The sequence below is a fragment of the Periplaneta americana genome, chromosome 2 (genome assembly GCF_040183065.1).
Source record: "Periplaneta americana isolate PAMFEO1 chromosome 2, P.americana_PAMFEO1_priV1, whole genome shotgun sequence".
NCBI lineage: Eukaryota > Metazoa > Arthropoda > Insecta > Blattodea > Blattidae > Periplaneta > Periplaneta americana.
This window is the reverse complement of record NC_091118.1, coordinates 132019279-132036009: the sequence shown is the minus strand read 5'-3', so window position 1 is coordinate 132036009 and position 16731 is coordinate 132019279. Positions and strand designations below refer to the sequence as shown.

The window sequence follows — 16731 nt, the reverse complement described above, 5'->3', positions numbered from 1 at the left end:
TCACCCATGTTGAATTTCAACGCTGAATAACCTCTACAGCAAAAAGCGTCGATGAACAGAATACTACATCACAAACGTAGGTTCACAAATTGTATGAAGATGTTACGAGACCGCAAGTTAGACTTATAGGCCTAGATAAGTTGCATTTTTTTAGGCTATATCTTCATTTGCTGTAGGCTAGACGTTTTAGCCCTTTAGCCTTTTCACCCGTTTCGCCATCAAGTGTTGTGAGGATTGTTAATATTGACGAAACATAATGTAGACTAGCGGGTCTCGTTGACCATGCCATCAGCATGGCACAAAACAGCCGCTTAGGTCTAGGCCTAATAAGAAGGCAAATGTACTGTACAATTTTCTGCAAGGAATCGAGTAGACGTCCTATTGCATAAGCTTATGCCCAATAAAATCGTAGACAGACGTACGCATTTTAACTATTCCGGGTGAATTATTACATAAAATGATCATTGTGTTTCGTATAGGCATACTTATTACAGAGCTAAATATTTTTGATAAATGAAGAATTAACATGGACATTCTTCATAATCCATCATCAGAACTAATTTCATCAAAGTGTTTCTTTGAAATCTCGCTGGTTTCTTTCATGTTAGTCTGTAATTAAATAAAACACGAAAATCTACTCGTATGTGACTCCATTTTCAAAAAAGGCCTAAGTTATATTCTCTCCATTTGGTTGTATGGTTTACTGTAGATAATAAACTTTCCAATAGGCCATCATGAATGTGTTTATGATTTCTTAACGCACAGCCAGCAACTGATCTTATGAACCTTATTTAAGTTGTTTGAATAAAATTATTATTTGTTGTCTTGTTCAATTTCGACGTCTCTGAGTAGTAGACAAAGCTTAGGGGAGACTCGGCTTATTCCGCAATATTAAGAAGTAAATCTATCATATTTTTATCAAAATGTTTATTGAAAAATATTATCAAGGTATGTAGACATGGACGAAACCTTTCATTACCAAATGAGATAAAGAGACCTATTAAAATGCAAATATATTTAGTTGTACATACATTAAAGCTGAAAAAGAACTCTGGTAATTTCGCAACAGTGCGGATAAATCCGCAATAGGACTTCACTAATTCCGCAGCAGTAAATAATTACGAAATAGCCTACATTATGAAAGTAACATAAAAGGAACAATTTATATGTAACAATGCTCACTTTCTTCACAGCCATGTAGCAAAACACGAAAAACAGCCAACTTTCGAGGTTTCACTGCATTGCCGACAGAGGTGTCGACCAGTATCCTTGATTTTTTTCTATAGCACTGCAGAGGACTGTTGACAGCCTCTCAAAACTTACGTTCACGCTATTGTAAAGCCGCAGTAAAATCATATGCACTACTGCGGAATTACCGGTACTGCAGAATTAGCCGAGTTTCCCCTATAGGGCTATCATTCAGGAAGATTGCAGGTTCGATTCAGTTTCAATAATTTTGTTTCCACTTGCAAGAACTTTTTTATCCATCTTAAGCTAACATGCGTTGAACTTTGTATTCGTAGATTGAAAAGTATGAAACATTGCAACTGAAAAAGAAAAATATTAGTGTTCCTTTCTACTCATACAGTAATATTCGATTTCGTATTTGTATTTCTTTTCTCACAGATTTTACTTTAAAAGTAATTCCTTTAGTTTTCTTTATATGAATTTTATCTGAAAGTTATTAAAAATCTTATAAGAAAAAAATTTTCAAAGAATTCTTAAGTTGTTAGTTAATTAGATACAATAATTTTATTACCGAGACGGAAACAGGTTTTTGGAACGAGTTCAAAATGTTTCCAAGACTTTCTGAGAAGTCTTTTACTTTTAATAGTTTCATAACTGACAGGTATAAAAAGAACAATTAGTCTCTAACACCTTAACTACATTCAGATATCCAATAGAGTTGGAAAAGTTCTTGGAACGCATACAAGAACCTTCTGAGAATCATCTTTTTATTTTAATAGGTCAAAAACTTGACAAGGGAGAGTTTTAAAAAAAATAACCTGAGCAAATTACACGGCCGTTTGTAAACGTAGGACTGTCCATTAGTACCGTTATTAATGTTACGGGAGAAGCGTTATGTTTTAGAACGGGATTCGTATAGTAACAAGTGTAGAGTTCCTTTCAGTGATGAACTCATTCCGCTTGACAGGTGCCCCGGCGTTGGCAGTGGTCCAGCCAGCTTCCTCACAAACAGAAATCACCGCTAAAAAAATTGATTCTCCCATAAGCTAACAGTACATCAACACAGGTGAAAGTACGCACCAAATCTGATACTCGTACAGCAATGGCTAAGTAAAGAGATCTGCGGTTCAATCATACGCCCCATAACTAATGCAGCACACAGATTTCACGCCTCGAGCGTCGTTCTTGGATGACTTTCGTGGAAGAAATATTTTGGCAACAACATCGAAAAGCATTGCCTAGCATATACGAAAATGAAGCAAAATTTATTGAAATTTTTGTAATTCCACACTCTCCGGAATAGAATGTTTTAAATGCGTAAGCTTTTGAACACATTAGAAATGAATCAATAGCCTGTAAAGGAATATAATTATGATGATTATGATGATTATTATTATTATCATTATCATTATCATTATTATTATCATCATTATTAGGCCTATTGAAAGTTTTTAATATTTTTAATAGGAAACGAAACATCCACAAAGTTTTTAATAATTTCAAAAATAAACAAACATCCGTATTAAAGTTTTTAAATATTTTAATAGGAAACGAAACATCCGTAATAAAATTTTAAATAGGAAACGAAACATTCATAATAAATATATATTTTTTATATATTTTGATGTACCGAAGTACATATGATATTTCCACGCAGATATTCTGCGTCATCACATGATGAAAGAGAGATGGAACGGAGAAAAATTCTCTCCGGCGCCGGGATTTGAACCCGGGTTTTCAGCTCTACGTGCTGACGCTTTATCCACTAAGCCACGCCGGATACAATCCCGACGCCGTTTAGAATCGTCTCAGATTAAGCTCCATCTCTTGGGTTCCCTCTAGTGGCCGCCCTCTGCACTACGTCATAGATGTCTATGAACGCAGGACCGAAGTCCATACATGTGTTGAGGTGCACTCAGATGAGTGACTGTTTGGCCGGGATCCGACGGTATGGGCGCCGTCAAAATATATATGATATGCGTAATAAATCACTTTGTGATTTAAAGAATCAAAATATATATGATATGCGTAATAAATCACTTTGTGATTTAAAGACGGCGCCCATACCGTCGGATCCCGGCCAAACAGTCACTCATCTGAGTGCACCTCAACACATGTATGGACTTCGGTCCTGCGTTCATAGACATCTATGACGTAGTGCAGAGGGCGGCCACTAGAGGGAACCCAAGAGATGGAGCTTAATCTGAGACGATTCTAAACGGCGTGGCTTAGTGGATAAAGCGTCAGCACGTAGAGCTGAAAACCCGGGTTCAAATCCCGGCGCCGGAGAGAATTTTTCTCCGTTCCATCTCTCTTTCATTCATAATAAAGTTTTTAATATTTTTAATAGGAAACGAAACATTTGTAATAAAGTTTTTAATATTTTTAATAGGAAACGAAACATCCACAATGAAGTTTTTAATAATTTCAAAAGGAAACAAATATCCGTACTAAAGGTTTTTGATATTTTTAATAGCAAATGAAACATCCGTACTAAAGTGTTTAATACTTTTAATAGGAAACGAAGCATCCACAATAAACTTTTTAATAATTTTAATAGGTAAGAAATATCCGTACTAAAGGTTTTTAATATTTTAATAGGAAACGAAACATCCGTACTGAAGTTTTAAATATTTTTAATAGGAAACGAGACATCCGTACTAAAGGTTTTAATATTTTTAATAGGAAACGAAACATCCACAATAAAATTTTAAATAATTTTAATAGGAAACAAATATCCGTACTAATGGTTTTTAATATTTTTAATAGGAAACGAAACTTCCGTACTAAAGTTTTAAATATTTTAATAGGAAACGAAACATCCGTACTAAAGTTTTTAATATTTTAATAGCAAACGAAACATCCACAAAGTTTTTAATAATTTCAATAGGAAACAAACATCCGTATTAAAGTTTTTAATAGTTTAATAGGAAACGAAACATCCAATTTCAATAGGAAACAAAATGTCTGTACTAAAGGTTTTTAATATTTTAACGACACCAAACACCCGTACTAAAGTTTTTAATACTTTTAATAGGAGACGAAACATCCACAATAAAGTTTTTAATAATTTTAATAGGAAACGAAACATCCGTACTAAAGTTTTAAATATTTTAATAGGAAATGAAACATCCGTACTAAAGTTTTTAATATTCTTAATAGAAAACGAAACATTCACAAAGTTTTTAATAATTTCAATAGGAAACAAACATCCCTATTGAAGTTTTTAATACTTTTAATAGGAAACGAAACATCCACAAAGTTTTTAATAATTTCAATAGGAAACAAACATCCGTATTAAAGTTTTTAATATTTTAATAGGAAGCGAAACATCCGTACTAAAGTTTTTAATATTTTTAATAGGAAACGAAACATTCGTACTAAACTTTTAAATATTTTAATAGGAAACGAAACATTCGTACTAAAGGTTTTAATATTTTTAATAGGAAACGAAACATCCGTACTAAACTTTTAAATATTTTAATAGGAAACGAAACATTCGTACTAAAGGTTTTTAATATTTTTAATAGGAAACGAAATATCCGTAATAAAGTTTTTAATATTTTAATAGGAAACGAAACATCTAGAATAAAGTTTTTTTTAATGTTTACTACCTTACTACCATTAAGTGGTTTACAACATTTTCAATATAATAACCAGATAACGTGTTTTAAAAGTGACAGATAGCCTATTTTCTCAAGAGGGATAGGCTAACATAATGCTTCCCGAGTGAATAAAATGTGCATCCATCTAAAATGATCAACATCCTGAAGACGAACATACTCAATGTATTAAAAGCATGGCGACGATTAATAATAATAATAATAATAATAATAATAATAATAATAATAATAATAATAATAGGGGTAGCATAAATGTATAGCCTACATGTAAACTATTTAATTACCATTTCAAAAACATTTCATTTCGCCATCGTCTGTTATCAAGACTGAGCTTAGTCTTTTTTAACTTATACAATAACAGACTTAGGCCTATAAGAAGTATAATTAATAGACTATATTATTGTTAAATATCCTAGGCCTATTTGAGTTTCTTATTTGAACCAAAGAATGTAAGAAAATATTTTATAAGCGATCTCAAGTTTTGATCTTGGGTCTCCATCATACAAAATTAGATCGCTTAATTACACCGTTGGGATGTAGGAATTACAAATGGCTATATAACAAAAATGTATTTCCCTATAGGCATAGGCTACAACACCTTGGCAAGGTGCTCAAGAAGTGAAATAGTTATCGAATCGCAAAGCACCAATGCAAAAGATCGTATATTTAGAAGACTGGAAGTGTTTATTGATACAAAATATTAAGGACGCTCAGCCTGGCCTATTTTTAATTATAAGATTGCATTAAATATCGAGTTTAATGAGTTCAGAGTTCTAGCCAAATGTCTGCATAGCGAGACAGTAGAAAACTGTTCAGATTTTGGTAATAAATGAAAAGTGACACGGAAATAATGTAGCAGACAGAGTCTTGGAAAGAGATCTGCAATGAAGTCAAATAAAAAACCGGAAACTTGTGCGTACAATCGGTCTTTTATTAGTTATTTTTACAACTTGGTTCGAAACTTACGCTGTACTACAAGACATGTATGTTCAGACCACACAGAAAGTGGTAAAAAGGAGAGAAAAATCACTTCCGAGTTCATCGCTATGTCAAGGAGAAGATGAATTTATCCAAAAACTCTTTAATACTAACTTAGGCCCTACTACACGTAGGGCTATAAGCCTATGTAAGTAAGCATTCTTCTAAACAAGAATAATTGAATCCTTTCAACGCTTAGGATATAAGGACATTTTGTTTCAAATAAACGGGATAACTTATAGCGAAATGTCATTCCACTTTTTGATCGTTAAGAGTTTAGAGGGAAATTCTTGATTTTCACCATCATTAACATCGTCTGCAGACTTTTTTGTTAATGTTTCCCATTCCGACAAGTCTGTGATAAACTGATTTTTATGCAAAATGCAAGTTGGCATTCTGAAACACTTAGCCTACAAAAGCGATATTATTAAATTTGATAACAGAAATGTATATTTCGATTATACCCCCTACTGCAGTGATTAAGGGACGAAATACTGCTATTCAGATTGAATGTTTGTGTATATTCATAGGTGAGCCAGAGATGAGCTTACATAGCCTATAGTTTGCCTACGTCGCATTCATATTTTCTACTGCTTCGAGAACATAGGCCTACGTAACATACGTAATTTTCTACTACTTCAAGAAAATTAAGATATTTAAGACTACCGAGATTTATATTTTAAGCTTCAAGTTACCAGCATACATTTTTAGAAAAAAAAATTTTTTTTGAAAAAATAATACTTATCGTCGTGTTCGATATTGACGTACTTTTTTTATTATTTATTTTGTAATAGTCTATGTAGCTATTAGCCTAGATCATATATATATATATATATATATATATATATATATATATATATATATATATATATATATATATATATATACTCTGAAGAGAACAACCGCCAGGATCGCCACCCGTCCGCCATAAACGAACACTAGATGGCGGTACAGTCGCTAATGTAAATCAAATGGTAGTTATGACGTGACTCCTTATGCAACAACTGGATGGCAGCATAGTAAACCTGACGAAAGTTGTTACCGTCAAAGCCTATAAGGTCGAGCTATCTGGGTATATATGAGCCGTTCAGAGCAAAAGTGGTGTGAGTCAAAATTGGGTAATGAGGTTTAAAGTAAAAATTGTGTAAATACAGCGCAAAGTAGGAGTTAATATGTCCTTCGTGCTATCCATCGACTACTAATAGTTTAAATAAATTGAATATTAATTGCTACTTTGCACTGTATTTTACAGAATGTTTACTTTAACCCTCATTATCCATTTTTGACTTACACCACTTTTGCTTTGAACGGCTCATATGATTATTATTATTATTATTATTATTATTATTATTATTATTATTATTATTATTGCAAGAATAAATATATGTTTTTACATATAAAAATCGCTCTAGTATCCCCAGAATGAGTACATACTCGGGCTCAAGGGGCATTCCACAATATTTTAAAACAAATAATTAACAAAAAGTAAAAAGAGAAACAGAAAGCCACAGATATTACAGTAATTAAAACTTTAGAATAATTTTAACTGATTTTTTAAATAAGGTGCATTAGCAAATTGAATGTTTGGTAATTCAGCTGTTATCTTGTTATAGAGCCTTGGACCGGTCTATTCTTTAGCGATAGGTCTAGATATGAAGATTTCAGTAGGTGAAATTTTACAATGACTTTTATCGCACGCTGCAGCAGCAGGAAATAAAGTGAATTGACTAATTGTGTTAATTTCACGTTTATAATGCACACTTTAGTAAATCTGATAAGCTTACATTATATGCATGCATATTTCTGTGTGTAAGCCTATAAATCCATATTTTTAAGGATTTAAATAGATACATCTATTTTAGTTTTTCTTTTAAAATGGCCTATTTATAATTTACTTGCCAGTGGTCTCTAGTAATTGATTGTTACTCTGAAATACAGTTTTCGGTTAATCTTTAAACGTTTCCTTTTCTTTTGTTTGTAGCTACATCCAGTTATTTTGTACATAAATATTAAAATTGTTAGTAGGCCTACTTTTAATGACCTACATAATTTATTTTCTATTCCAAGTGTGTAACCTACAGCGTTACTAGGAACACCATTTATAAAATTAAAATAATTCTGGTTAAAAATGACAGTAATCATTTTTGCGAGAAATGGATATATTTCATACATATTTAAAAGAAAATTAATTTATTCCAGACAATTTAGTGACTATGAAATGTTTTACAACTGCATAATCATTTTAGTCCAAATTTCATTAATGATACTTTAATGCCTTTACTGCGTGTGACAAGGATTTCTAATCCAGACAAGCAGGACTGTACATAGCCAGAATATTTCAGTCTTGACGCACGCAGCAGTAATGGAATCCCTTTGCTTTCTGCGTTGACACGTGGCTGCACATTCAGCGTCCTCATCTTCACATCACTTTTGTATGGCGTTATGGGACAGCAGGCAATGACCTGACAGGCTATAATGCCCTTAATGGAAGGTGCGAGTAAACACTGGGGATCAATTAAATGGAGCATTTCAATTCCGACTAAATCAAACGCAAGGTTTCATAGATAGGCTACTCCAGCCAGCACATGTTTCATTTAATTAACTACACAAAATTAGATTTATGCTGATCGAAATGAGTTACATGAACTTGTATAGCTGAAGAATAAAATGACTCAAACTTACAGAAATAGATTACAAGATTATATTAGTCACAAAAACGGAAAGTTGTGGCTGAGTGATAAAGTTAGGAAGGTTGATAGAAACCTTTGTAATGATGTGTCACTCTGTAGGATAAAATTGTTTTTTTTTTTTTGTACGTACATATATAGGCCTATTCGTGATTTATGTAGCCTTATTGTAATGAAGTTACTTATACTCACTGATATGTGTCATACATAACATTTTCAAACAGGTTATAATTTTTATATCATTATAAACACAATAATATAAGTTAATTTGTTTAAAACAGTTGATCATATACGAGTAAAACTGTTTCTCTCAAAGTGGGCGGTATTGCCCCTCAGGGGACGTTTCTAGTTTTCAGGGGGGGGGGCGATAAATTGTGAGAGGATAGTGGGGGGGGGGGCGTGTAGGTTTTCATGGACATGACACAAATAATTTCACGTTAATAACAATAAGAAATAAAATATTTATTTAAAAGTGCCTATAATGTTCTATAATATATTCTGAGATTATAATTTATGGCTACTTAACTTATGTTCATAAACATTTAACACAAGTTGCGTCTTAATGTGTTTGAATCATGCGAATTGTAAGTGAACCCGCGAAAAAATGCAGTTATTTTGTGGTAGATATAATGATTTTTGTCCTCCCCCCCCCCAATCCCCAACAGGGATGTATTGTCCATCTAGCAACATAGCATTTGCGGGAGGTGTTTTAGCAGATAGCCATCGATCAGAAGTGTGAACGAATACGTGACTTCTGACAGGTGGTAAAATTTAGGCTGGGCCTATTTGTTCTTCCAATTTGTCTCGATTTTATTTTATTTGGTTATTTAACGACGCTGTATCAACTACTAGGTTATTTAGTGTCGATGAGATTGGTGATAGCGAGATATTTGGAGAGATGAGGCCGAGGATTCGCCATATATTACCGTGCATTCACATTACGGTTGGGGAAAACCTCGGAAAAAACCCAACCAGGTAATCAGCCCAAGCGGGGATCGAACCCGGGCCCGAACTCAACTTCAGACCGGCAGGCAAGCGCCTTAACCGACTGTATTTAGCCTTGAAATATTTAAACATGAAAGTATAATGTAACATGAATTGAATTTAAGGTTACTGTCGTTGACTTGAGTAAGCTTATGCTTTTATGTTTATCTTTGGAGAAGGGGGGCGGTAGCTAGCATCCACTTCTCAGAAGTTTTCGCTTGGATAAAAAAGTTTGGCAATCCTTGATAGTCTATAAAATATTTTAAGTTTGAAATAAACGAAAAAATTAATGTGTTATATAACCATTCACTTTCCGTTAACTTTTAATCAATAAATTATTGCACTATATTGCCTAAATCATGAGTTTTAAGTCTTTGCAACCTGTTTTAGTGACAAAATTAGTGTAAAATTTTTTAACTAGGCTAGTTGTATCGTGTCGGGGTGTATTAAATATTTGGACACATTTTCTGAACAAATTTGATAACACTTAAAGGTGTTTTGCTCAGCCTCTAACAGAAATGAGTACGAGGGGTATTTTCTTACGGGTAAAGGCAGAAAGCACGTAGAACTGTCGTCCCTACTGCTACTAATGCCAACTGTATAGAAAAGGTGGGAGCCACGCCTCCGAGGCCATATTAAAGGGATACCTTTATCTTCTTTATAACAACGAACGAACTGTAAGACTATGAATACGACAGTTTAGTTATTGATGTAAATAAACAGAAAATAACCAAGATTCAATTTACCAGATTATCATGTAAGATATAGCCTATTTAGTCTGCAATTGGCTAATATTAAGCCACAGTACATGCAGTATTTTAAGTTCATGTATAGGCCTAATTATTGGCTAGTTCATATTGACATAATTTATTTGATAGTCATGTTTGTATCATATTACGATGAAGATTACAACATACAATACCTACTTGTTTTAATGCATCACGCTCCTATGTTGTAATATCAAACATCAGTTTTCATTAGGCTATATGTACATAATTATTTTAATAACTGGCATATGTAAATTTCTTGTATTTTATAAATGTTAAGTGTTCATATTTCGATATTTATCGTATTTTAACCTCATGATCTGATGATGGCATTTTTAATGCTGAAAACGTTCATCTAGCATTGATATAATGTATTAAATTGGAAATATAATTCTCATTGTATTAAGATAAGCTAAATAAGACGGCAATAAATTCAACTTACCAATTTCATAATTTATTTGGTTCAGCGCACAGAGCTGTGTATAAAATTAAGTAGGCTATTAGATCTAGATCTATGGATTTTCAATGTCATTATGAAAGTGTTTATATTATAATTCGGCTACAGTAGATATAAAATTATCAACATATTTACATTAATTTAATATTAAAAAAGTAAGTATAATATAAGTATTTGCGTTTTGGAATTTTCTCGTGAGTTTTCACGTAGTATAATAATAATAATAATAATAATAATATACAAATAGATAGGCCTACATATAATTAAAATTCAATGAAGAATCAATTATCACTGATTAGGCCCTTTGGTCTATTACGTCCTCACTTGTGAATTGTTACAAATTCACAAGTAGATCTATTGGAACTCCGCGGTCACGTGGAAGCAATAGGCTAGGCCTATGTAAAATACGTCATTTAAGCCCTACATTATTTTTCCTTAGTAGTAATTTAATTTACTGTATCTTACTCAGAAATAGGTTTACATTCTATCCAACGCTCTATGCGAAACTATGCATTAGAACATGTATTCTGAAGGTACTTGCATCTCCCCAGACAACAGCATGTGAGTAAAACGGAAGCCTTTTTGGAGTGAAAGCCGCGCTGCTTGTGAAACATTTGCCTCGGATAGCTAAAAGGGAGTTTTTCAAGAGAGCGTGTAACAGATGAAACTTCAGGAGATAGGACCTACGCGACAAGTCATTAAATTTTATAATGAGTCTGTTCCTAAGAACGATGCCATCATAAAATGTTATGCAGATGTAGAGACACTGGACTCAGAGTATGGAGTCAAACATAAACTAGAATAAGACAAAAATTAACAGACTCAACGTTCCTCAGCTCTAGAGAAATGCGCGGGCCAAGATACAAACTGTCTTGGGCATCGAAATCTAAGCCGTTGTAAAATATTTTATGTTTTCCTGAGAGGTCAAAACAGTCAAATAATTCTACAGTACAAAGAGTAGAAGTGGAATTTTTGTACATAGGTAATTATACTCAAGATTACAGTGAGATTAATTGAGAAGTGAGGTCAAAAGGTTATTAAAGACATCACTCTAGTCTACATCATAAGTGACGCATGCTCTCAGGAATTGTGAAATGATAGATATAGACCTATTAAATGTGAGTTTATGGTTGCGTGCCGAGTAGATAGTTGGCGCCTGGCATGGCACGTTAGAATTTCTGAAAGGTAAGGTTAATGCGCCCAACGATTAATGCATCAAAGGCAGATGTTACAGGAATGAAATGGATCTTATTTTTTCTATCTAACTACAACTATTAAGAACACTAAAAGCTACACTATAAACAGTCAATGTCTCAGTACGGTCTATTGTTTTGTATGCTAATGGGATATTCCCCTTTAAGTTGTTGGAGGGAAACATATTTCAAATACTGTACATCACAATCAGCTGTAAAACCTTCGCTTTAAATAAACATAAAAATTATTCAATAATACTCGTAGACATAGGTCCTAACTCGGAATAAATGCAACAGATAATATGAAGAGTTGGATGCCACACATGCTGTCAAAACTTTTCTTTTTTTTTCCAGAAGCAACGGTTTTGTACATGTAGAGATCAAAGTAGGCCTATAATTTATTTACTACACTAAGACTTACATTAGCTTAATTTTTAAGTTATTAATAACGGATAATAAACACGAGAGAGAATTCTGTAGGATCAAAAATTAATAATGGCATTAATTTTAAGGCAGAATAAAATTGAAGAGCTTTTAGTACTTAACTACAGTCGTACAATAATGGCTGAATTTGTCATCATTTGTTATGAGTAACTATAGGGTCTAAGTAGACCTACTTTTGTCGCTGCGGCTGACTTACTAGTAAGCTTAGTTAGGAAAGAACTGCATCTTTTTTAAACCTTAGCACGGACATTTTAGCATCCAGCTCTTCAGTTTTTAACAGACTGCAGCAGTCTTAGCCGTGAAAAGAAATATAAGCTTCAACAGTAACTTGGAAAAAAAATGAATAGTGTAAATTTTTAATTTTATTGATATCTGACTTAAATAGGTCTAAGTCTATAATATGAATAATCATCATCTTCTCATTAATTAGTCACTATTTAAAGCTAAGAATAATGCTTTTCCCCGTTTTCGGTGCTGTTATCCCTAAGGTAATTTAATCTTATCAACAAAAATGGATAAACAATTCATAAATAAATGTATATATGAGTGTAATTTGCCTATATAGGTATACATCATGGTGAACTATAGCCCTATAAACTCCACGCACGAAAATATTATGAATACGACTCATATTTTTAACTCAAATTCACATGAAAAGGAAGGAATTTTTGAAGATTCCATCTTATTACAAGCAATGTATTACATATTTTACAACCATGTGCTATGACACAGGACACATAAACACACCTACAGACTGTAATAAGGTAATAAACTAATAACCTTTAAATGTCTTCAGAATGAAACAAGGAGGAAATGACTTTAAATTGCAATATATCAATCTATATTAGACTACATTTATTTTGTAATGAACAACACACGTTAATTTCATGTAGGCCTAATGAATTTATGCTACCCACTGCTAAACATTTTGAATCTTACTACTCTCACAAACAAGATAAAATATCTAGCAGTTCACAGTTACACATCACTGCGTAACTAGGTATTAAAATGCATATGCTACCAGAATAAACCTGCAATCTCTCACAGGAGCCAAGTCAGTGTGGTTAGAGTAAATAACAAATGGGAGAGAGACAAGACTTTTGCATTTAATAACAGGTAGGCCTATCTAAGTAGGTAACTGCCACATCGGGTTGACAGCGGTAATAGTAGGCCTATATTACGATACAAGGTTGGAAAAAGCGTTTTACAAAATCGAGGAAAAGTTTGAAAAATGAGCAGAGCGAGTTCTTCAATTTCCGAGATTTTGTAATGAGCTTCACAAAAGTGTATTGTACAATATTTTTTGCACGATCATATTTTTAAAATTGCAAATACAATATATTTTGCATTGAAAATTTAGAGCAATATTATTACAAAGCCTTCGCAGAACTATAGGCCCTACTGCAATGGTAACTAAATAACAATAAGTAGGCCTATACTGTTTCTATTTCAGTATAGTCTTATGTTATGAGGAATGGTTTCCCTAGCAACAAGTTTCTGTGTGTGAATTCTAACTTTCAAGGTATAACAACAATATCTGTAAATACAACAAGAAACACGATCGTGTAAAAAATAATTTTTACATACCTGACCAAATCCATAGATTGCTATAAAAATATCTTAAGACAGGAACATAATAGTAACTACAGAAAGTAATGTACGCAGCTGTAGCAGGTGAGAATATCTATACACAGGTCATTTATAAACAATTTATAAGTTACAGTATATTGAAAATGAGAAGTGAGAGAAGGGTAGAAATAGGCCTACAATATCGTAACAAATCAATCAACACACACATAATAGGAAATCAGAATATATTCTACACAAAATAAATTAATAGTATAAATTCTTTACTAATTAATTTTACAACAGTTTTCATGTCTAACCCAGTGACATGTACAGAGCATGGCAAAGTTCTATGACAATTGATGACATTGTATCTGAAATAATAGGCTATTCCATCAAAATGTAGATCCACACTTATAATGCAAGGCTTTCGATCTTACATGTAAAAGTTATAACTCAACGTCTTTATATAATTTTTTTAGTATCGTATTAAAATAATATAGGCATATGTAACACCACAACTTTCAACAATAAAACAATGAACAGAAAGGGAACAGAAATGTAGGCCTGTATTAAAAGCATGCAAAATAATTTCGGTAGACCTATACTTATTAAATTGAAAATAACAGATGACAGAATAATTTTATTATCCAGTAGTACTGGATATTCTGCAACGTATGCTCATATATTCTTATTCTGTAAATTGCCATTAATTGTGTCACAATAAAAATACGTATATTTTATTCATGAAGTTAATTTATTTGAAATGCACTGTCAATGTTGAATAAGGCGAAGTTAATAACGTTATGTCTAGATTAATTATTAGCACATGACACGACAAGTTAGGTTTACTGTTTATAAATCAATGCAAGTATTTTATAAGTTATTTTTATAATAATTTATTCGTGTATTGCACAAGTTGAAATCATACGTTAGGCGCAATTTATTCAGGGGTAATCACACAGCTAAAACTTGTTTACAACCCGGTGTTACAATATTACCAATAAGATTTATAAAATTAATTTTACGTTGAAACTGTTTTCGCATCTTGTTTAGGGCCTGTTACAGAGACTGTAGGCTATATTAAACACATTCACACGATACTGCAACGCATTTCATGGAAGAAATCACCAAAATTAACACGTTTATTACAATATACGAGAAGACAAAATTACACCTTTAAATAGGCTACCATGAAATTAGAAATATATATTAAACTTATCCTGAGTGTAAATCGTTGAACACACACAATATTATTTTATACATTGCGAGTAAATTTAATATCATAAAAAGTATGTTAAGTAAGCGAATTTATTTATTTTGTTAGTGACAGCGCTTCGTTTCGTGTTTGATTTTAACGGCACACAACGCATTATTACGTGAACAAATTTAACTTAATTTCAGTTTTTAGTGAATATTATTCTGTTTAGTAAATAAATGAACTTACATCTGTGGTAACATCGCGTGTTTATTTCGTGTTCTACAACTTCAAAACAAACACATTATGACGTATATTTAAACCCACACGATTTGAATTGCATTTAATCTTGGTAGTTATATTATTTTTATTTTAATAAGCGAAAGAACTTCAATTCTGGAAGTCGTTGCGTTTTAATTCATAGTGTTATCTTGTGAACACTTTATTTAAGTTACGTAACTTTATCATAGAAAGTTGAGGTGAATTTATTTTAAACTAAGTCGTCAATATTATTTAAGTATTCGGCAAGCCGAGTTTAGTTATTATTTAGGTTACGGCGTGTTTTTCTTTGATGTTTTATACCGCCAACACACAAGTCACTTAACATATTTCACACAGCTATGAAACAAAATCACGCAATCACAAAGAAAAACATAAAAGAGGAAGCAATTATTTTGTAAACAATAATTGTTGTAAGAAATGCTACTCACACTGACTCCACACGTTGGCTAGGCTCCAGAGTCGATACGAGTAACTGTCGTAACATCCAAACATGCTCGCTCCACGCGCAACCATGGCCTACTGAAGCAGGCAGCAAGCAGTGCACGTCTCGTTGACGGCAGCAGCTCATCTCCCGACTGGTGGCGGCGTGCGCCGGCCCAGACACGAGACTCATAGTACATCCCCCTCCGCGAGGCCAAAAACCAACCCTCATCCGAACATACACGAATTATAACGAAATGCTTTTTCATACAGTGGAGGGCTAGGTGGGGAAGGGAGGTTCAAATATCTAACCCTCTTCCTCTTCCTCCCCCCCGACAACACTAACAGACTGGAAACTACACATGACACACCTCTGCCCCGTCCCGCAACACATGCATCACTTTTATTTGTTCTCAACTTATTCTATTTAATGACGCACTTTATCGCCTATGTAAATGTACTACGCTATTCATTCAATTTATAACCAATAAACGGATATTTTTGTTTTATTTTTACGATATTTATCTGTAGCAATTATTAAAAAGCGCTAAATTTGATCATGTCGGTCTTAAAGGTTACATAGAAAATATCATATTATGGACTTCAATTGAGTAATTACAAACTGTACTGTTGAAAAAAGTCACGATTGTTAAGAAAAATGTCTCAAGATATTTAATACATGTAGTAGTAGGCCTAGTAGTATAAATGACACTCGGGAGGAAATTAAACGCAGAATAAATATGGGAAATGCATGTTATTATTCGGTTGAGAAGCTTTTATCATCTAGTCTGCTGTCAAAAAATCTGAAAGAATTTATAAAACAGTTATATTACCGGTTGTTCTGTATGGTTGTGAAACTTGGACTCTCACTCTGAGAGAGGAACATAGGTTAAGAGTGTTTGAGAATAAGGTGCTTAGGAAAATATTTGGGGCTAAGAGGGATG

The 16731-nt window shown here is 32.9% G+C and overlaps 1 protein-coding gene across 1 annotated transcript in view; it reads right to left on the bottom strand.

Annotated features, from left to right (window-relative positions):
* zfh1 (Zn finger homeodomain 1) overlaps positions 1 to 15936 on the bottom strand; it is a 105533-nt gene extending 89597 nt beyond the window's left edge. The window contains exon 1 of the mRNA XM_069818443.1: positions 15796 to 15936. Within this exon, the coding sequence (XP_069674544.1) occupies positions 15796 to 15880 (85 nt within the window). The 5' untranslated portion in view covers positions 15881 to 15936. The remainder of the gene's footprint in view (positions 1 to 15795) is intronic.
* Between the last annotated feature and the right edge of the window lie 795 nt (positions 15937 to 16731).